The sequence below is a fragment of the Cardiocondyla obscurior genome, linkage group LG06 (assembly GCF_019399895.1).
Source record: "Cardiocondyla obscurior isolate alpha-2009 linkage group LG06, Cobs3.1, whole genome shotgun sequence".
NCBI lineage: Eukaryota > Metazoa > Arthropoda > Insecta > Hymenoptera > Formicidae > Cardiocondyla > Cardiocondyla obscurior.
In genome coordinates, this window is record NC_091869.1 from 9,002,621 (window position 1) to 9,026,038 (window position 23,418).

General features: G+C 40.4%; 1 protein-coding gene across 10 annotated transcripts in view; it reads left to right on the forward strand.

The window, feature by feature from the left end:
• Positions 1-23,418, forward strand: part of Sei (potassium voltage-gated channel seizure) — a 92,217-nt gene that overhangs the window by 38,002 nt on the left and 30,797 nt on the right. For 8 of the 10 annotated variants that reach the window (XM_070657540.1, XM_070657531.1, XM_070657533.1 and 5 more), the window contains exons 5-9: positions 6,614-6,812; positions 7,729-7,897; positions 9,777-9,845; positions 11,575-11,699; positions 11,862-11,942. In XM_070657540.1, the coding sequence (XP_070513641.1) occupies positions 6,614-6,812; positions 7,729-7,897; positions 9,777-9,845; positions 11,575-11,699; positions 11,862-11,942 (643 nt within the window). The remainder of the gene's footprint in view (positions 1-6,613; positions 6,813-7,728; positions 7,898-9,776; positions 9,846-11,574; positions 11,700-11,861; positions 11,943-23,418) is intronic. The other 2 variants (XM_070657532.1, XM_070657537.1) reach the window with 2 other exon arrangements.

Sequence of the window (23,418 nt, forward strand, 5' to 3'; positions counted from 1 at the left end):
GTGGCCACTTAGGAAATAGCGAAATAGATTTCACGATTGTTTGAACGCGTCGCCGGAGTAAGTGATCTCGTGATAAACGGGTGGGAAAAATTTATCGGGACAAAAATTCTCATCGCGGAAGGAGCTAACGCGCTCGCGCGATACGTTTTATATTCAAGCGGTTCAAGGGAACAAACGTATCGGATGTGAGGAGAGATCTCGAGGTAAAACGGCGTGAGAAATAGCAGCCACGAGGCGGGGTCGGCCCAACGACGGAGTTTTCCACTCAAAAAGTTCGCGGTGAGAGGCATCTTGCAAGCAGCGGCGAGAAACCTATTTTTCGCGTTGTAAAACCGCGGCGTTTCATTGCTGAATAATCCGAAAGCTCCATTAAAGTGACGGTGACAAAGAGGAATATCCCTTCAGTCTCGGCGCGCATTTCAAGGCGAGTCACGCCAGCACGCGACGCCGCGACGTAAAGTTTTGAGGAGCCGTTTCTGCGATCGTCGCAAAACCATGCGGAACGGAATGGAAACGAGTTTCTGTTTTTTTTTTTTTTTTTTTTTTTTGCCGCAGTTTTGTGTATTCACCCGAGTCCCCTGTGCGTGCCGCTTTCTTTAACCATGATAAACCGCGGATAACTTTCACCACACGCTAAGACCGGATTAATTTTGATTGCTGTCAGAAAGATGACAAAATATTCCGAGACTTGACTTAAGGAGAGATTAACAACGTAAAAGGATAATGAAGGAATAAAAGAAAAAAGGCACGGCAACCTTTTCATTCTTTGTCACGGATAATGTTGTAAAATCCTATTATTACTTCATACATTGTCACGTAATACAGAATACATTTTATATGATGTTACACAAATTTTTTCGAATACGTAATGAATGAAACGAGCATGCGGTCGAATGAATGAACACATTCGTTACGCTAATAGATCTTATCTCGCGTAAAAGAGTGTGCGTGACCATGAAGTGACTCAAGGCGCACGTTAAGGCACGTGGAGTGCAGATATGGAGAAATGGCGCCTTTATCTATTATCACCTCCAGGTGGATGATACCAGGCCGGAAGTAGCGGCTGGTAGTGCTAGGTCAATGCACGTTTTAAGAGCAGCCCTTGTTAACACGCAACTCCGTGATATACCAAGGGAAATAAATGAGAATAGTTAGGTTACATAGCTGTTACGAAGCTGTTCGACAAATTTTTTTTTAATTTATTTATAACCCGGGATTAAATAGAGTTTGAGAGAGAGTTTGAGTGGGCGTTTTATAATTCAGACGTATTTTTCCGTCGATCGTTAATTTCGCAAGCGACGTAACCGGTCCGATAACTTTTGGCTCGAAAATCACGGCTTACAGAATTTTAACTTGAAAATTACGGTCATTACGGTTTCGCGTGTTGAAAGTTATTTTAAAAGATTATAATCTGCTCGGAGACAGAAAAGGAGGCGCTGCTTTTCGGAATGCAATTATAAGCTGATAGTGCGACAAAGTTTTCCAACGCGCAAAGCATGAATATAAAGCGCGGTTTGATAATAACTTGGCCGAAGTAAGCTAATTTCGGCCCTCACCTATCCGAGTACAAAGCGAGCTGGATAATCCTCCTCTCTGCGACCCAGGCGTCATTTCGTTCTACAGAGTTTGCGGTTAGAAAGGATTTAGACTGGTCCCGGCTTTGTCGACCCGTTTAAGATTTATTTCATAATTTTCCAGTTTAGGCGGACAAAAAATTAGTTAGGTAATTAAAAGTCCGAGGGACCTCTTGCCGACTAAAAATTATTCGACCGACGTCATTATTCGGGCAATAAGTCGGAACGTTCGAATTACATCGCGCGAAATGAGCTTCATGGTTCGATTAAACGATGACGGTGACAAATGTACCCGGCTTTTGCTATCTTCCGCGATGATTATGAGGTTACACTTCCGCTTGTTTTCCGAGGCGTCGCGCATGATCACCGTGAGTGATTTACAGTTGCCATTAAGCTCGATCCTATTCAAGACAACACGTCGAGCAATGTCCGGCACAGTTCTAGAGAATCCAAAGCTGTTGTTTCCGGAGTCGTAGGGTCAACGCTAAGGTGACCCGTTGGTGCATAGCAATCGCCTGCATTGGCCACCGGCACCGAGTTTCTTTTTCAAAAATTCTCCCATTCAAATCTTTGCGTCAACAATTCTATAAATTAGAAATTTCTCTGACGGGAATGTTACCGGGGCACTTTTCTTATAATAATTCAGAAAAGTTATCTCCTGCGTAGCAGACCCGAAACAGCGTTACAGGATTACGTTGACAGTGAGAAATGTACTTGCTCGTGAGGTATGTCTCCTCGCCGTAGCGAGATAGCGAGCGCGTACGAAGATCGGAAAAGGGGGGTAATACCGCACTCCGAGCAGTGAAATTTCAAGGCGACGAAGCGTATTTCAGGGTGAACCGCAGCTAGCACGCAACCGCCGTGACGTGCGCAAAGCCCCCGGCCGCGAATACCAAATAATACTGGATGTTTTCTTATTCCGAATTATTCCCCATTTTGAAATTAATCGAGCAATTATGTAATGTTCACTTATAACATTTCTCAAGAAGAACTGATTAATCTAGCGCACGTTATTAGCGAAATTACATTCACAACGCGTCATTAAAACGAAGACAAATTTCTATTCTGTGCAAATAGCTACGTTTCTTGCAAATCTAATTAGTGCGGAATAACGATATATTACATTGCGGAGCTGGGTTCGCAAAAAGGAAATTGCATGATAACTTGAGATGTAAGATATCCGTGGAATTACCGCGAAAATCTTTACAAATTAGAGGTCGCCAACGATTTTTGGCTCCGAGTGAAATGTACTAATTTAACGACGACGAAATATGATATTATGCACGCTCTCGGAGACCTTCGCGTGAGAACACGCGCTCGTCGGTTGCGCGGATGAAATTCGCTATAAAGTTAATTAATACGGGAATCGTAAAAAAAAAAAAAACTGCTTCTGGGTCACATCGATTTGTAATACAATAATCGCGGATATCGCGCGACAATTAAGCGAAGGTGCTATATGACGACTATAATTAATCATGACGAAAAATAAAAAAAAATCACGGCGAGAGAAATTCTGTTCGTGGAAATATTGACGTGTTCGGATCGAACGAAACTGTCACGTAACAGCATGTAAGTTAAAACGAAGTTAAACCTTCGGAACAATTAGTAAAATAATTTAATTTTAAACAATTAAGTAATATGAATATAATTTCTCTCTCGAATTTCTCGAACGCATTAGCGATAACGTGCATGAAGCTGGCAAGAGCATAGAGAAACTATATAATTGATAGATTATAGACTGTTATAGTGCGATATATGCACGCTACGGTTTAATTGAAATTCACGTATTGCGATCAACTAAAGAAATTAATTTAGCAACGAAAGCTCTGTCGTCGTACATTTTACTTAGTGCTTATAAAAAAGGAAAAAGAATGTTTGAATTTTCTACCAACGCAACAAGTTTTTCTTTCATCATAAGAATAAGAGAAATTACATTCAGCAAACTATATTCTTAAAAAGTTTTAATTAGATAAAGTACATTAATCTATTTGCATTTTTATCACGAAGTATTAGAAAGGTCAATAATTTAAAATAACGTCAGTGTGGTTTTATCGTGTACATAGACGATCGTACATAGACGTATCGAGCTTCCGTAATTATGCGGTTATCTTGTTCGTGCAAAAAAATAAATTATTATCATTGCAGACGTGCCGTTTTCCGTTGAAAATGTCAGTGGCGCGCTAACGACACCCTAGCGTGAAATTATTAGCATGCCAGCGAATAACTGTACTCTGGTATTTTTCTGCCAGCAGAAATTTGCGCAAATGACTTTTTCGTCTGGCCGTCAAGTTGCGAAGCGAATTACAGGTTTCGATTAATTTGAGCGAAATTGAATTTGTCGATTCGCAGCTGAAAAGGAGTTAAGACGGGAAAGAGGTTTTGCACAATTTGCATGTCGCCCGTTGAAAAACAGTCAGGTGGACTTTTATGTACGTGTTTTTAGCGAGGCTCGACCTGAAAGCAGTTAAATTATATTTTATATACATAGGAGGAAAGAAACGGCACTATTACGTGCATCTGTTTGTATTACGAAATCACTCTGTCAACACGCCCGCCGGGAATCGATGTCAGGGTTACCCCGATGCTGTAAACGTCGATAAATCCACCGCGCGCACGAGTCGGCTGATCGCATCCGGCGATAAAGTTCAGCCCCTTGCGACACGCGGAACGCGAAATACCTACGATAAATATCGGCGCAAGATTCATCGATCTTACTGGCGGTAACCAACTGTTCTCGTGGCCCACGTTTCTATTCGTCGTTAATAATTTCGTCTCCGAGAAGCTGGCCAAACCTTCGAAGATGTTGCTTCAATAATTGACGCCACTAGTTAGATTCATGTTTTTTACACCTCATAGATAGCGTGTGCTTTAAATCTTTTTTTTAATTTTTTTTTCTTTTTTTACCATTATTTTATATTTAATAATTAAAAATTGCTTATTCTAATTCTTGGAATTGAGGGTTGCTTTATTCGATTGTTAGATAAAAATCAACAACCTTGTAATCTAAATTACAAAGATGCGGTGCTTTAATCGTAATACGTATCTCTATTTACCTGAATGACGAACTTGACCTGTTTGCAATTTCGTTCGTATATACATATAAATCATAGACTTGGGGCCGGAAGAGAGATAAATGGCGAACGTTTTCGAACAAGAATGCGCAAAAGAGGTTGGAGGAAGGAGAATCTCCTTTTGTGTATCGATGATTACTCATCGTTACTCGTCTTATGAGAGTTTCGTGCTCCGATTCGCCGCTGCATTTCAAACGTCGTTGGATATATTCCAAACAGATATCGTCTACGTTCGCGTAGTTAACGTTATCAGGGCGGAAGTCTCGGTAAGATCGATGGACATCTCGCCACTATGAGATTCTTGCGGAATCAGCTTGGCAGAATCAGCCTTGGCGGCCTGTCGACCGCATAAACTTTTTAGCAAATTAAATGTTTCCCTCCTTTTCGGCTCTTTCGTGTTTGTTATCCTCCCCAGAGTTTTTACGTCCAATTACCAGACAGACGGCGGGGACCAATTTCATCGAGCGCCAGCTCGTATTAAATGTTGAGCGCATTGAGCGCGGAATTAATTAAATCCGAATGACGGTAATTAAGAGCCGCGCTCGCGACGTCTCACGAAACTGCGAGCAAACCACATAAACACATTGAGCGAGGTTGTTAAGAGTACGCGACATCCTGTCATTCTACTACTTTTAATTGCATCTAACGTACTGCCATTATTCTTAATGCAACTTTCATGCAAACACTTGCTAGTCATTGTTACGCAATTATTCATATTTTAATCAATTTTTATTATATTTAATTAGAACTCTCAATTTTTTATTTTTTTTTTTTTTTTATTTTGCATTAAAAGCTCGCATTCAGAGAGTTAAAAAATTATAACAAGTTTTCAATAATTTTTGATCTAACAATAAGAGAAGGTGAATGAAGTAATCATTTGGATAGTTGTTACAGACGCGCATGAATAGCTTCCGCGCTGCATAAAAGAACGTTGCATTATGCGGCGCATAGTATCTATAATTGGCTGTTTGTACGTTTACTTAACTGGACGTACCGCCGTACGTTTTTGTTTCCCTGCATAATTCCGTTTCGATCGAATCTAATCGCGTTACAAATGCGCCGACTGCGAACTGAAAACGATAGAAAGGGCGGGCGCGGCCGGCAGATCCGCGGATGCGATCTACGGCACGATCGGCAAAGGGAACGATTGTTTAACGAAATAACAAGCGACGGGAGCTGCCACCGAACGCGGCCATAGTTAACGCAACGCGTGCACGCACGCACAGGCACGCATCGCGGCTTGGGGTTGTTTATCGATTGGCAGGTCTGACCTAACACTGACACACTTCACTCGCGAGGTCTGACCTCCGTTCCGTATCGCGGTATCGACCACCCCCATAGCCTTAGGATTTATACAATAAATTTCTCTCCTGTGTTCGCCACCCCGCGACGCGAGCCATTTGCCTCGCTCGAGCTACGCGCGAACCATCTTCCGGATTAACGTCATTTCCCGGCGCAAGGGTAGAGAGGGTTATTAGATACGGTCGGCCATTGCCAGCCGCAATTTCCTGGCCGGGCTAATGGAAGGCGTCTGTTTTGTCTTTTTTTCTTTTTTTTTTATTGCCCGCACCGAGGGCTCTGCGTCCCGGAAATAAATATTACATCGCGGATTTTCTCGTAATAGTCACTGTTTATCTGTATAATCACTCCCGCCGTTTGAATCTTTCACGACGCATGGGATAACTTAAGTCCCGTCAAGTATGAAAATTCATGAGCGGCTTACTATTAATGAGCTTTCCCGTAATTCTAATAAAGTTTCAATGCTTCTCGAAAGGGATTAAATTTCCGGGGCTAATTCGTAGCGTCTTTACCCTCTCGATCGCTTTTGCTGCAATGTAAATTAATTTCTGCCTCGATTCGGGAATCGCGGAGTGTTTTGGGAATAAGTAAGAGAACGGCGAATGTGATTGATCGCGATATCCGACTCCGAGCTTTGATTGATTAATCAAACTTACGTGATGTTGTTAGCCCGTTAACATGTGGCTCGCCTACCATGATGGAATCTTGGGGCCCTGGGAGAACCGGCACTCCTCCACCGGGTCTACCGCCACAGCCTTCAAGCGGTGGCACCAACAACGGTGGCGCAACAACGTCGGCAACTACCCCGAGCGTCATACCGCAGCCCGGTACCACCGCTCCCATTGCGAGTCCCGAGGGAGTGAGCGACGTAAGTAAAAAGAAAAAAAAAAAGTACATTCACAACAAGCTGAACAATTTTGCTATGCGGGCACGCGATTCTCCAGTGTCGCGATCAGTTAAATACCGGTAATTAAGCGGCGTCATTAGTAATGCATACGTATGAATGAGGCTGCAATAAACGGAACTTATTTATATTTTGCACGCGAACAGGCCACGAAGAAATTTACTACGTTCTCAATTGTACGTGAGAAACAATTGTTAATTTTGCAAGTCCCTGTGGATTAAAAAAAAAAAAAAAAATTAAAAATTAAAAAAGGGATATAATAATAAATTTTTTCTTTTACGAGGTGTAATATTACACCTTCGCATGAAACGATGACAATGTACAAGTGCGGAACGCTCACGCGGTAAATTGTGAGGAAATATCACCGGCAAAAAAAAAAAAAAAAAAAAACGGGATCTCGGCGAGAATCGTTCATCGAGTTTTGACGGGACGTGTCGGTTTTAATCGCGTTTTCTAAACGTGCACGTCTGTAACGAGCGCTAAACGCGTGTTTGGCATGCACGTGGTGGCGATAGCCCGAAAATTCCAGGACAAAGTTTCGCCGTCGGTCGCGATACGCGGGCTGACACGTATGCAGCTGCGGAACGGGCAAAGGTTATCGCACGGCCGTGCATGAGTTAATAGCGTATGCATGAGCTGCTACCGTACAATCGAAACACATGTTGGAGTCCTAGTGCACGCGGCGTGCAAGAGCGAAACTATCTCTCACACCTTCCTATCTAGCCCTTCTGTCCGTTTCAATTTCACGAGCACGCCCGACGGCTGGACGTAATAGACGCCGGTCGTGCTATCGCATCGATCTAATAAGATCAGCCGTACGTGCTGTACATAATAGCGTAAAGAAAAAGCTAATCGTAACACGATCCCATTGTGCTTTCAGGTATCGCAAAAATCGGGAATCTGGGAGGGCGCAAACTCGTCTTCGGGGGGCGCCGCGGAGGGTCCGTCACGAAGTGTCTCTCACGCGGCGAGTCTGGATGCAATCTCGAAACGAGCCGTGAAACAGGAAACGACGAGAGTACCCTGTCGCAGTCTCACCTGCAGCGTTTGTAAGTACACGATAGCCTCTGCCACTTACGCTCATTTTCATTCCATTCTTCGTGTCGCGAGTTGCCTGATCTGGCATTAGCGCTTTCTGTGGAGCGATATTCTGTTTTATGGCCGACAACGTATATGTATGTTCCCCTAGTTGCGTTGCGTTTCTATTCTAGCTAGCGGAACATTTACTTTTCTAAAGGCCACGACTGATAGAAGCCTTCGGACTTTCATCGACCACCGTGCGAACAATTAAAACGAATGGCATAACTATCTCCGCTGGCGAAGTCGAGGGAAAATATCGCCATTAATTTTGATTATTTGAAAGCTACCGACGCGATTGAAAGCGTTTAAAAGCGTAAAATATTTCAATGCCGTGATTCCAATTTGGATCGAAAGGTTTCACTCGTTTTCACTTGTAACTGCAGTACGTATACATGTGTGTGTGCATCGCGGTTAAATAATAATTTATGGCAACGGGAATAATAATAATAATATCGTTGCATGCGATGTTTCATGCCGCGGATGTTGACAGATAGTGACCATCTGGCCTTCCGTGCCGTATATTGCGAGCAAAGAGCACTCTACAACGTCGCGAACTATATATCGATACATGTAACTCATAGGGGCGCGAGGTCTTGCATGTTTGCAGATAGAAACTGATAGATAAATGTTTTTTCCACTTGCTTTGTCTCTTTCACTTGCGTTGATTACAGATATAAAAATTACGCGGAATAATATTTGCCGCTGAACGACGGGGCCGATTTGTTCTTGCCAGAAAGTTAAACGCATTTATTCTTATAAATCACGAGCAATTTTTGACGGTCATTAATGTGTCTTTAATTAATATTTATCTTACCGCAAGGTGTGTCGCAGATAATTTGTATATCAATACGTTTCCGCGTACTTTTGATAAGCTTTTTTTCTTCCGATGGCAAATTTTACGTCAAAATGAATTTTGGAGAGAAAGCTCGCGAATGAAAAGATATTCGACGGTCTTAAAATACTTTTCGACAGTCATTGATTTGACCACAACTACTTTTAATCGACACTCGAGATGCAATATGCGTCCAGCACTTGCTGCCGATTTTAATCGGATTTTTCGTCGGAAAGATTAAGTTTATTTAAAAGATGGAAGCTATGCGAAAGCGTTCGGTTCGTTATCTCAGTTTACGAGCGTCCGGCTATTTTTAACATCACCGATAATATATAGACGACAGTTCTTGAATCTTGGAAAAAAGAACAGAAGTGTAAGAGCGAGTTTTGAAGGCACAAAGACGACGACAAAGGATCGAGATAAGATGCCAGATCCTGCCGCGCATTTATTTTTAGGACAGCTTTATCGTGTAGGAAGGTAGCCATCCTCTTTGTGGAGGATATACGTCCCGAAATAACTAACATTATAATACGCCGTGAACGTAAACGCGTTTACACTGGCAATTAACGCTACTTAAAGTTTTACAAAAAGGTCTAAGTAGATGAAACACTTTCTCCCAGGTATTTATTTTAATTATAAATTATGTCGCTTGACCTGGCGGTGCAATTGTTTTTATTTGCCTACAATCGTATTTATATTAAATTGGGGGAATGCTTATACGAGGAATTAATTAGAATTTTTCTATCTTCTTTTATTTACGATTAAAAAAAAAACGAGAAATGTATGAACTTTATATTAAATTAGAGAATGAAAATTGTACAACGTCTCTGTGCCGCGAAAAGCTATACTCTTCTCTTCTCACAGATAAAAAAGAAAAGGGATTAGTGACAGAATTCCCGGATCTTTTATTCCTCTTATTTAATGCGTTACATTGTCGCCTTTGTCAGCTTGATAGCGACCCCCTTTCCTCTCCACAAGCTGTCAATCCAAAGTCAAACCTCAGTAAACTATTTTAGTAGCGGGCCGAGGGAGCGAACAAGTCACCCTCGAACGACGGCCAGCGACAGTCGATAATCTGACTGAAGGTAAAACAGGAGGGAGCAACCCCGTTCTTTTGGTTTTCCTCTAACCGACCGCGAGTCAGCCGGCGAGCTTGCACCCCTTTATTACAACTTATCAAGCGCTTGCAGCTTTCTTGTTACCATGAGCTTTCGAGATCTAACTACGTACTACTACTTTTGTCCGACTGAGCTTTCATAGGCCTGTTTCTACTCACTAACTTATATTACTGTTATTCTTTATACTGTTACTACTATTACTACTTAAACAATTTTGACTTACAATATGCTAACATATTAATTTACTTTAATTAATTGACTTAACAAATTTTTTTTATTGACATTATATTTCTCTTTAAAAATTATCAAAGGAGCACTAGCCTCGCTCGATCAGCCATTTTACTCGCATTCGAGGACGTTCGTCTAGATGTCTTTAATTGTACCTTATGCGAAGCGATTCAGCAATTCTGTAATTTTCACAGTTCTGATTTTATTTATTTATCAAGTTTAATTGGGGAAAATACTTATCGCCGGAATTAAATTAATTTATATCTTAACTTTCACTCTCTCAAGCTAAATATAAATAAATTTTAATATTATTTGCCAGGCATCGAAACAAATTGTTTAATTTATATCTCTTTGATCCGAATGCAACATGAAAATTCTGTGTGCAAGTAGCAGAGGTCGAGTGCATGTGGCTGATTGAGAATCGAATTTTTTTTTCTTGTGCCTTTATGTTACAAAAAATGATGAAATATTCACGGCTTCTTTTGTTCAAACACGTATGCTAATATCACGATGCATATTCGGGCGTTTGCCCGAGATGCTGTTATGTACATATTGATCCAGTTATGTAAGCCGTGTGTAATAGCGTCTAACCGCGATCAACAATAATCGCCATACGTCATTGTATAAACCATTATCGATACGATTCCCCATTATATACATATAGTATTTGATTTAGCATCTAATTAACGCCTTATCACGCGACGTATAATCGTTTCGCGCGATTTTTACGATACAATCAAACAATCTCTCTTTCACACAGGTATGCAGCTTCTAGTGCGGATTAACTAACTTGTTTTATTAACACCTTTGAACGCTTTTTTTAGAGAGATATGGGCTCGGTTATTACTTAATTATTTATCGCGGACAACGAAGCGATTATAAGTATAATCTTTATCAATATTGTTCTTTGAAAAATATGCAATTTGAAAAGGAATAAAAAATAGAAAAGGGAAAGAACGTTCTGCTAAATATAATTTTTTATGTACTTATTAATTATTAACATATATTTATTAGAAATAGTTATATGAAAGTATTAAAATTATTTATGAAGTATTGCCACTTTGAGACAGGGATAATGTGGAATTTTTTTTTAATACCGTATGATCGTTTCGTTGTACTGCAATGTTGTACTTACATTAGATTAGTGTGCGTACTATAAAGAATATTAAAAAACTCGACCGGAAAAAATTATACGCCCGTGCTTGTATTTGTACTAGATTATTACATTATCAGCTTTTTTCATAATCGTTAAATATATCGATTAGCGATATTAACGACTGATTTAGCTCATTAGACTTACCGCCGACAATTACAGAAATTCATTGAAATTCGAAATAGATCTAATTCGATCGAGCCTGTATTTCGCACCTATAGATTTTGAACTAATGAAAATAACGATATCACTTTGCCTTTCAAATAATAAGATTTATAAAAAATACTTATATCTGTTATTTGTTTATTTTTATAGCAGCGAAACATTCGAAAATCTTTCCTGGCGTCGCCTCCGAAAGTGATTTGCAAAAATGGCGAACGTCCAGGGACAGGAAGTCGCCGTCTCTAAGTCAGATGGGACCGGACTCTATCAAACACAAAGTAAGTTATTCGTTCGAGAACAAATCTGTGTATATTCGATTTTTATTTTTTCATAAAAAAAAAAAAAAAATTTTTTTTAATTAATTAAACGTAGAATCATTAAGTTAATAGACGTAACAGAAAGACTTTGCTAATTTATATTTTATATTTGTATCGTTATAGTTTTCATTACAAGACAATGGATCCGCCAAGTATTTTCAAGGAGCAATGCACACACCAAATATGGGAGAAAAAGTTGCACAGGTAAGTGATAGCGTGTAAATTGTTAAAGAATAAGCTGCAAATTTCGAAACGTTAAAAACCCATACGTTTCTATTAATTATTACGCGGGACTAATCACAGAAATCAATTCTTTATTACGCGCACTGTGATGAAACTCATTGTGTGGTCGTACGGAAAGTGTGGAGTCCCTTCCGCGATATCGAGAATCGTGATATCATTTTGGGAGATGGCAGGAAATTAAAAGCATCACGGCGATGTATTCATCCAACATTAATTGAAATTGGCGTAAAACTGTTTTCCGGAAATTAAAGCGCGAGCCGTACCTTACCGGGTCAAAGATATCTTCGCCCACTTAAAGCAATCTAGTTTCGTAAATTAAAGATACAGTTCGTCGAGAAGTTAAATCTCATTTGTCGGATCTTGTGCCAATCAAATAAAACGTACTTTCGTCACGAAAGTCTCTCATTAAATTAACGAAATTCTAATGTTTCTTCGGAACGAATTTCGTGTTTTCTCTTGGCCGAAACAAATTACGTAATTACATGAAAGACAACAGTAATAATTTTAATCATAAAACAAACGTTTTTACAAATTTTTTATTAAAATATACATTACAACGTTTTTTTCTTTTTATTTTAAGTTTTAGATAATAATTATTTTTTATTTTTTGTTTTTTTTTATACAAATTATCAAATTTTAATTCTTTTCGTTTCACAAGCGACTGTAAGCGATACGCGAAAGATGCAAAGCCGTGCAAGCTTTTAAATATTTAATAGAACAGCAACGTATGAGAGGAAAAAGGTGACTAGAGAAAAGAAGTTGTTTGCATTGGGGTGTACTTTTAGCACACTGCCTTACATTAATACAACCCTGACTGGCGCCAATCCGACTGCGTCGCAGTCTCGTAGGCGAAAATCTCCCGCAGCGCGGGATTTTCGCAAAATGACGTTTTATATCAAGTACCTACGTGTCTACCGCAAAATAAAAAGCTCGCAATACGAGAAAGATTCGTGACGGAAAAAGACCGGTCGGGGCTGGGCTTTTCAAATTAATATTATCGGCGAAGCGCGAAATTGCATGGAAAATAACTCGTCTAATAAACCTCGTACATGTCGCGCTGAAATAATAACGTTGCGATACAAATTAGCTCTGTTTATATCAACGTCAACATGCGAACAAAAATTAAATTGCATTGCGGCACGGTATAAAATGAAACGAGACGAAAGACGTCATATCATATATTAAAAATCAACGTGACTCGATATTTAAATTTATAACCGAGGAAAAAAAACATAAAAAAATCACCTCTGAAGTATCCGATGTGATTAATCAAATTCTTTCGCATATTGCTATATTGTCATACGTAGGGTGGGGCATTTTATTCGCGGAAAACAATTTTCTTGAGCACACTGGGTGATCGATTGTTTTACATTGCCGCAATATTTCCTAAAGAATTCTTGGCGGGTATTGCGAAGACTTTCGGATCGCTCCAGTTCTCCAATATTTCAGGATTCGAAAATCTGCGGCGCACACGTGTAATCGCGCGAAGCCTTACTTTCGCATGCATGGAACAATTAAGATTGGATTAAGTGTTTATTTCCCTCAACGTTGTAACTCTCTTGAAGCGTAGCGTACTCTGTAATATGCAAATCCAATTTGCTGAACAAAGTCGCTCGAAGCTCGTGGGCCTCCAAGAAGTCGTAACATATATATTAATGTGTCGCTTTGGCATTGTCGTAACTTAGATCATTACTTCGCGGTTGCGTTGTTTCGAACGAGCATCTGAATTATGAATGTTGTACCTCCAAGTAGCGAGGCAGCATTTCAGTGGGTACGACCAACATTTCGCGCAAAGTTTAACAAGAGAGGGAGTCTCGTCGCGTTCTTAGTTATTTATAAGGACCAGAATAGCTACCGAATTTCCGATATATTGATAACCGATATTGCAACAATGCAGGGATTTTTTATCGTGCGCCTAGGTGTTGTTGCAATAATTATATCAACACCAATAAATCAATTTTCACGGCGGCAGCGTTAGCGTTTTTCATCAAAAGGTCCGTTTAAGCTGCTCGGGAACAATGTTTTGCTCTATTTTCCGAATGCGCGATATAATCCGCTCGCACTTTTATACCTTGAAAAAAATATCACTACGTTTATTAGCGCAAGTGTTAAAAAATGCGGCTGCATTGATGCCATTCTCGTCGCACACGGTTGCATTGCGTAAAAATATGCAAGACTCAATGTTGAAAATAGTATCGTGCAAGGATAGCTTGGCGCTCGTTAAGCTTTCACAACGTTCCGAGAAATTGCAATCTTGAAGAAGGAAACAGCTGCGACGTAGCATTAAGTGGCCGACAGTGAGATGATAATTAATAGCGCGTAAACATCAAATAGCTGAGATTCCGTGCTAATTTCGTAGTTCGGATGATACTCTACGTCTTTCACAATTAGGCAATAGATTCCCAATACTTCTCATTTCAACTTAATCAGGATTGCCCAAACAACTTTGAGGAAAATTATTATCAGACGAGATAAACGAGAGGCCACAATTGGTGGGGAAAAATGATTAATTGATAACGGTAATTAATGGCTTGTGCAAGACATATCGAAGCCGGACATGACATCTCCGTAATAAATGCACGTCCTATAAATTTAAATGAATTGAACGATGAAATAGTAACAGAATAAGCATTATATTCGAATAATTTATTATCTAATTAATTATCTATTTAACGATGGTAATCTCAATTAATTTTTTTTTTTACGGAGTTTAGTTCTTAATTAAACGAGAATTAAAATTTGATTTTTTTTTTTTTTGGACGATAGATATTTAATTCTAAAAACAATTAACCCGCTTTTTGATACGTATTCCTCGATTCATTAATTTCTATTTTGTAAAGCCAATTATTTAAACAATGTGCGACCACTATCGCTATGAGTAAATAGAATCTATATAACATGTCAGCAACTAGATTTTCTGAGATTCGGAAAACTCGATAAACTTGGCCATCCGCATTTATCGCGAATTCGAAAGAACAAAAACAAGGGATTAGATCTTACTTGCTGCAGTGACGGGATAAAAGTGTACCGGAAGTACGGATGTACACGTCAATTGCGACGTGAAGGAGATAAATCCGTTTGGCTGGCGTATTGCCCGCTGTGGTAAGCTGGAGGAAGAAAGGAAGAGCGACTTATTGGGGCGCACGCGTACCGGAACGAGAGGGTTGCGAAGAGGCTCGAGGAATTCAGGGGCCTCCCGTTACACGGCGCCCCGATCAGTGTCGCAGTACTCCCCGTTCTGCCTACCTGGCTGGTCACTCGCCACTCCGTCCACGTTCTCGGCGAGGGAAGATCGCACATGCGAACGGTGATAAGACGTCCTTCTTACGTCCGCGGGTACCGCAAGGGCGAGAACCCGCCGATCAATTCGCTCGACGTCGCGCCCAGTCCGTGCCCGTCCTCGAGACCTCGTGCCTCGCGTGGTAGCAGTCTCACCCCTTCGCGCCGCATTTTTACGCAAGATCATGACAGAACATCAACCTATATCGCTCGGTACCACCCATGTCTACTCAGTCGCGAGTGATCAGAATCGTTCTCCGACGTTTGCAAACCGTGCTCCTCTTTATTGAGACTGTCGTAGGTTACTTTTCCGTCGGTCCGCGGTGGTCATCTCGAGGTACTCGAGGGGGAGGGGGGGATTGATGCTCTCGCGATTACTTGGAGAACGTCCGACGTTTTATGAGACAGGTCGCGATTGATTATCGTGCGGATTTCCGAATCGAAAGAGCGCGAGTTCGTCGATTAATCGCGCCGTCAATAAGAAAAAAAAAAAAGGGCAAAATCGACGATAGCGCCGACGAAGGAGTCAGTCGTAATCGACGGCCACAGTGAACGCCGGACCGTGAACGGTGTGACCGTGTGTTTTAACGAAGCTGCATTAATCACGAAAATTAAAAAGTACAAATAAAAACATAAAATACCTGGGCACGTAAATGAACGAAGAAGTTGCTGTGTTTATTGCATGTCGTCGCACATAATGCCATCACATTTATTATAAAATGTATCGAAAAACGCATAAGGAGATATAACTCTGAACTCTAGAAGCATTATAAATTCGAAATAATTAATTTTGTCTAAAGTTAATTATGTAATAAAGTGTACAATATGTAGTTAAAACAATTGTTTGTATAAAAATTTATTATATCGGTTTTATAAATTTTACAATATTAATACAAATAGTGGCGTATACTATTTCTTTATATCTAAAATTATTTTTTTGTACTGTTCGATTGTTTTTATACAGAATTTTATCTACTGATGTACACGGTCTTCATATAACACAGGTTTTAATAAATGAGTGAATTCGCCGGTAATTCTGCTTTACTGAAAGATAAGCAGTTCCTCATTTATTAAGATTAATCACCGCCGTTGCTTCGATGCAAGCTGTGCCAAGTAATTTTGTCCATCTCTTTTCGGCGTCATTCATCACCCATGTTTTGCTTGCAGAGTGTCTTCCATTTGTTTTATCTGTATCGTTACGTATTTTCATATCTGAAAATTATGACAACCATATTTTTAGTAAAAAAAAAAAGAAAAAAATAGGCATAGAAATGCATAATTTTAGAAAATCGTTTTTATGAATATTAATTTGACACATCCTGCGTATCGTTTTGTTATGTTACATAAATTTCAATTATCCCAGCTTTCTGTTGCACAAATTGGCGACGTGCTTACAAATTATGTGCAAATCTGGTAGCGACACGAGCAATTTAATTTGCAAGAGCGACGACACATACGCGCCCCCACGTGCTCCTCCACACTTTCGCATCACACATTGCGTACGGAATACAGTACCCTTGGGGTTCCGACAAAATGGCGACAGAGCTTTATCGAAGCAGTTCCTTTCATATCAAAGCGTCAGTATTTTCCTTCTGCCCCTAAGGGATATTTTCTTAAAGCGTAGGATATACGTATATTTTTTGTTCAAGCTTTTCAGCATTGTATTTTAGTGCGAACCTTCCCGCTTTATTATTTTTGCAGAAATGCTAGGTTTATATAGAATTTGTATTTTATATATTAATTTAGTACAATTTGTTTTTGTGAAATTCGCGCTATAAATATTCATAGATTGCGATATAACTGGAAAAAAATAATTAATCTAACTGTATGCCTCTGATTTCAATTTGAAATGGACGCTTCCAAAGGATCTCGTGAACTAAAAATCCAGGCATTCTTGAAGCCCACGGGAATTAGTCTTTGATCTCTTTCCGGATTATTATATCATAGTGAATTCTCTGAAAGTATAACCGTAGTATTAGAATTGATACTAATTCTGTGCAAATTCAACAAGCTCAATTTATGTTAAGCTTAAAGCCAGAAGGGTCCATTTTCTCTTTATGGGCAAAATCGATAACTTCCACTAGAAAAGTACGAAGCAACTATCAAAATGTTTTTTGCTCATACACGTTGACAAAGCCACGGCAAAAATAGAAAAAGTTAAAAAAGCATTTGCGAAGTATCGTAGATTCAAATTTTTTTTTTTTATCGGCATACATCAATTTTTTAGAAACATTTTTACAACGTTATTTTAAATAGAAAACGATTTTATCGATCGTTTTAATTAAATTAACAATTTTCGTCAGCGTTTTTTTCATTGCTTATTTAATAAGAATAATTTATCTGCTTTTGTGCACGGAGTTTATAAGAGTAACGAAATATGATAATTTAATTTTTTTTTTCCACGAACAATTTATCCGTTTTTTGCGAAGAATAACGTTCATCTCCGGAGAAAATCGTTGAGAAAACCTATCACTCAATTCCTAAGTCATATAGCCGACGTCGGAAATCAATCGGCCGCGGCTGTAACTTGAAACGGATTTCGACCTATCATTCTCATCGTGAGATTAATTGCCAATCGCGCCGGACCGATGCCGGGGAAACAATCGAGAAGCATTCTCCCTGCAGGATTAATTTGTCCTTTCCCTATCCGAAAACCGGCTCGCGACGACGGCATGCGGCCACGTTACCACAATGCAACTGGCGAAGGTCATAGTCACCAGGTGATCAATGACTGGCGTCCTTGCGTCGCGATGCTAACACCACCCACACTCGTAAGCGTCCGCGTTTGTACCTCCGTATACTCGTGTGTGAAATGCATATGCAGGTGCCGATAGGCACGAAAACGCACGATCTACTTACTTGCCTTCACCATCGGCGATACCCCACCCGCCCCTTTAACTTTTACATTATTTCGCAGTGAACTTGAGTCCCACTTTTATTATCGATGCCGCGTAGGATCGAAGCAGACAATGGTTGTAGACAATAATTCGTAGTTGGACACGCGATAATCGTAAAATCGTAAAAAAAAAAAAAAAATATCGATCGTATTGCTTATCACCGAAGACATTCGATTTTTCAGAATCATTTTCTGCGCCGACATTGTGCTCGCTTATTTTACGTTCAAGTCAGTACCAGTTGCACATTTTGCTTGCGATGTTCATCACAAAGGGCCCGCTACAATAATGCCTTCCGGCTTTTAACTTCGATGTTATCAATAAAACGTTTAGCATAAACTACGAAGATCGTAAAATAGCAGCGATGCAAATCACATTGTTGCATGATCGACTTTCCACCATCGTGTGGTCTTAATCAAAAATGCGAAATGACTGTATCATGCAGAAAGCTGTTTCGCACGACGTTTGCATGAACGTGCATTTATCTCCATCGTTTATTTTAATGTTACGCATAACTCAATAGCGTGATATAATTTACAAGTATTAATTACTTTTGAAATATGTTATTACATCGTTAACACTTTCATATAATATTAACGAAAGTTTTAGCGAAACTTAATTTTTTTTTCTTTTTCTTTTAATCTTAGTTTATCGATGTTGCAACGCTACTGTCGAACATTACGATAGCAATACGCAATCGTCACAATTCGTTTTGAAAATGCCGCTTTTACCGCTTTTTAAAAGAGAGCTATTCATTTTCTTAAATGTCAAACGAACAAAATTCCCCCATGCATTGCATTACGTTGCAGAAGTCTTAAGTTCTATCGAGCCAACACCAAGTAAAATCTAACTACGCAATGAACGACTTGATGCACGCAAGCACGCGATAACGCGACAACGTTTTCGTTCATAAAGATTTTTTTTTTTTCTTATAATTATTTTGCTGTAAAATTCGTATATTAATGAAAAGTTATATTTTATAAGTTAGAAACTAAATAAGACATTTTTATAAAACTCTTGTAATTGCTCAATGTTTAAGAAAAACGATTCTTTTACAATTTAAAAAAAAAGCAATTAAAAGCACAAGTGTTTGTAATAAAATTTAAAATTTTGGAACTTGATAAAAATGAAATTGTTTAGTTTCTCACTTAAAGGGATAACTTTGTGATTTTCTTAAATATTAATAATTCTTGATTACATATTTTTAAATAGAAACAGAGAAACATATCGCGCAACAGCAAACGAGGCGAGAGTGTTATTAATTAAAGATGCATATGAGGACTTATACGCTTCTCTGATTCACTCGTGAATCGTGATACTGCGAACACTGCTTAATTCGACAATAAACGCATCTCGAGTCCGTTTTGAAAGCAAACATTCGAGACATTTATCGCGTCGCTACGCGTTACATTTACATAATTCAAAGAAGAAGAAGAAGAGGAACAACGCATCAAGAATCATCGCCCTGTCGTAAAGATAAGAGTTGCTAATTTTTTTTACTACAGTCAATTAAACCGGCAATTAAATTACTTTAAGTATCGTCGCGCCGCAAATGAGCCATAAAATCACCGGGGGCGAAGTGTATTCTCAAGAAACTAGTAAAACGTATGACGCGCCGAGTCCATTTATGAAGTAAAGAAGAGAAGGTGTTCTCCGATTAGGCCTTGAATAATTAATTATCAGGCGGCATTTCGTTAACAAAGGTCAAGAGCACCGTGAAGAATTGAGATCTCTCGCAGGACGCCGAGTCCGAGTTTTCGTTTGAAGCCGCCTGAATGCCATAAATGAGCGATGACGACGAAAGGGTAACCGACGGTGACTGGGAGTGGACCCTGGTCAAGGGCTGCTGGGACAGCGACAGCGAGAGAAGCGCGGCGGACGAAGAGAAGGAGGAGGAGGAGGAGGAGGAGGAGGAGGAGGCTGTTGACTCGTGTGAACTGGCGCCCCATAGTGCGATGAGCGTGGGGGCTGGTAGGGTCGATTCCCCCAGCCCCCAGGACATTAGACTGCTCCATGACCTCGTTGAAGATCTTAGTAAGGAGCAGGAGGAAAGGAGCAAGCCGCGGGCGGAACAGGTGAGCCCATACATTACCTTCCGGAAATCGAGCGAGTGTTACGCGAGATTGATGCGTACGGGTCGACAGCCCCTGCAACGTTCGCTATTGAAATTCGATAACTTCTCGAATCGTGCTGCTCGGCAAAGAGTTGCGCATTTGTCGTTTCACCCTCGTCTCCTTCGCCGAGATATATACTATCGCAAGTTCTCATTCGCCCTTCCGATTTCTAACAATAATCCGTGCACGCCGGTAAAGCCTCTTCGCAAAGTAGGTTGGTATATGCCGCTTCACGAGTCGAGCAATACGGATGGCTGTCCGTAGAATACTTTATGCTCTACAGTCTTTTTTAATCACGCGATGAAAATTTTTTATGTAATTGTTAATTATTTTTTAAACCAAGGACATCCACGTTCGATTTTTATTCAATTTACGTGGCATTATAGTGCAGTAGAATTTCAAAAGTTGACGTCTTGTTTTGAAATCGAAGATTATATCTTAATTAACTTGCTTATTAACGATTTGTTTGCCACGGCTTCGAATCTGGAGCACTTGGAAAATATATATGCATTCAATTTCGCCAAATTTGAAAGCTTTGCGGTAAAGTTTCTCCGAAACTTCGCGCGTAAGAGTGTAATTTAATTACTGCAATTCAAAAACGATTTGTGTCGGAGATGCTTTTTGAGAATTATGGCGCAATACGAAAAGTCGCGTCCTTCATTTTTTTTTTTATTTTCTTTTTTCCTTCCCCGAGTTGCAGTGAACAAGCGCGAACGTGAAAAGTAGGTTGGCGCTTATCGATGGCACCAGAGCGCTTTCCAGGCGCAAGTTGGCTGGTGAATCGGCTGTAGTGACCTAAATTGAGGGAATGATTTAGAGGAATAGTTTAAAAGGAACTCGCGCCACGTGAACAATGTCGCGCTGCCGGCGTAAAAACGGCTTTATCTTATATTTTTTAATTAATCCTCCCGACGCTCTTCGAAGCGTCTACCGTATGAGAACAGAGACTAAAGTTTCTCGCGTTACGACTTTGTACTTGTCGGCCGGTGGGAAACATTACCTATTGTACGTTCGTAAAAACGAGGGCGCTGGGGATTAGACTTACCTTCATGAATCTTATATCCTACCGGCTGGAACTGGAGAGACAATAAACTGACGAGATCAGCAATATCTTCTTACAAGGGTATACTAAATCTCTCGGCGGTGCGCTGGAAAAAGTAGGAGACGTTCTTTTCAAGAGGTGATTTCTTCGTTTGGATCATACTTGACAAAGAAGATTATTTTCTTGCGCGGCTTATCAGGCAGGAAAGCCTGGTAATATTTCCGCTACGAAAGAACGACGCAGAGAGGTTAATAGCTATAGACTTGATATTCTCGGGCTGTTATTATCACGTAATAATATCAGCGATAATATCAAGCCACCTTGCAATCACTTAGAAAAAGTTTGATATTACGTTAGATTGTTTAACTGAAATAAATTAATACAATCGAGGCAATTATTTAATATTCCATCTACGGGTGATCCCAAAAATCGTTTTCGCGATGATATAGTTGCAGAGCTTTTATCTTAATTTTTTATTGTGAGGAAGCTCGCGAGGGTAGACTCTTATTCAAGGCACAATGAATTCTCAGGTGGCAAAAAAACGCTAGTATCGTGTGATAAAAGCGCGCCGTCGAAAATTATGTGGCGTAATAGCGGCGTGAAATAAAATTGCTTATCACGACAAAGAAATTTGATCGCGCGACTGCGTCAAGACGAAGGGTGAAAAATAAATAAAAAGGAGATAACTAACGAAGGGTACAACAAGGCGCGGGGTTTTTTTTTTTTTTTTTTGTTCACGGTTTTATTGTGCGCTGTTCTTTCGCGTTTTTTGTCTCGCTGACGAAAATAAAGCTGCCGTAGCTGTCATGGTGCACAGAGGAAGCACTGACCGTTCATTGCACAGATCGTTCAAAGGTTCACGGTCGGTAGGAAGGTAGCGTTGAAATTTATAGCACGGTCGATGGAGGGACATCAGCATTCCAATATATCCAATGGGGATGAAATAAATTGCTACCGGAAAGAAAGGTACATAGCTTTCTCCCCTGGAACAAGAATGCACGAGCAAATGCAATATTTGATAGCATCGCGCGCCTTTGCATATATTGAACCGCGTTACAAATTGCCCGAGAACAAAACTTATGATATCGCGTATAGATATTTTCAATTTAAAACTCGCTTTCGTGTCTCTTGATTTCATTTATGCGAAGTAAGCTCGCCCAGGTAGATTGATTTTAACACCGGGCACGATTCGTAATAAAATAGGTGCAGCAGTTACTTGAAATGAAATACACGCATATGCATTATCGCATTAATCGAATATACAAAAATAATTTTAAAAAAAGTAGAATGTGAGCCAACGTATTTATCGACACGAGTCTTAAATATAACGAGAGGATAGAAAGAAATTTTGTGATACGATCAAAAGTGCTTTTCTCTTATTTTAATTTTGATATCTCGAGAGGTGAAGCAGAGCCAATAATCAGAGGCTGTTATCTACGTGACCGTCTACATGAGTCTGACATTTTAACAATTGTATCTGGTAAGGAAGCATTCAGTATTCTCATAATGCACCGTGTTCCACAATGGTTCGCATGACGTGGAACGGCGTCAGCTGGCGTCCCGTGCTGGTTCGCCTGGCGTTGCGCCGCGCGGCGTCGCGCATTCTCTCGACGGGGGTGATCCTCGCGGAACCGAGCCTGCGTAGAGAAACGCGTTGCGCGCGCTCGGTCGCCAATCAATAAGGAACCGAAGTACAGGTGGGTCGTCGTCAACGGCGGCGACGGCGGCGGCAACGGCGAGGACAGCGAGAGGACGGCGAAGCCAGCACGACGCGCGTATATCGAAAACGAAGGTGACGCGACGCGACGTGACGCTGGGAAAGTAAAAAAAAAACAAAAAGGAAAAAAAAGTCGACGCTGGCTCCGACATTGAGACGAGACGAGGGAGGGACGGTGGCCGGGGGTGAAAAACCCAGCCGAGGACGGAAGATAGCTGTGATCTCCTCTCTGTCTTTTTAGCCTGCTACCTCTTTCTCTTCCCTTCTCTCTACCTTTGTCTCTCCCTCTCCCGGAAACGAGAAGTTGAAATGTCGGCCGGAACAACGATCGCAACCCTCCGGAGCGCGCGACGCGCCTCCGCTCGAACATCCCTCTCGCGTTAGTCGGTCG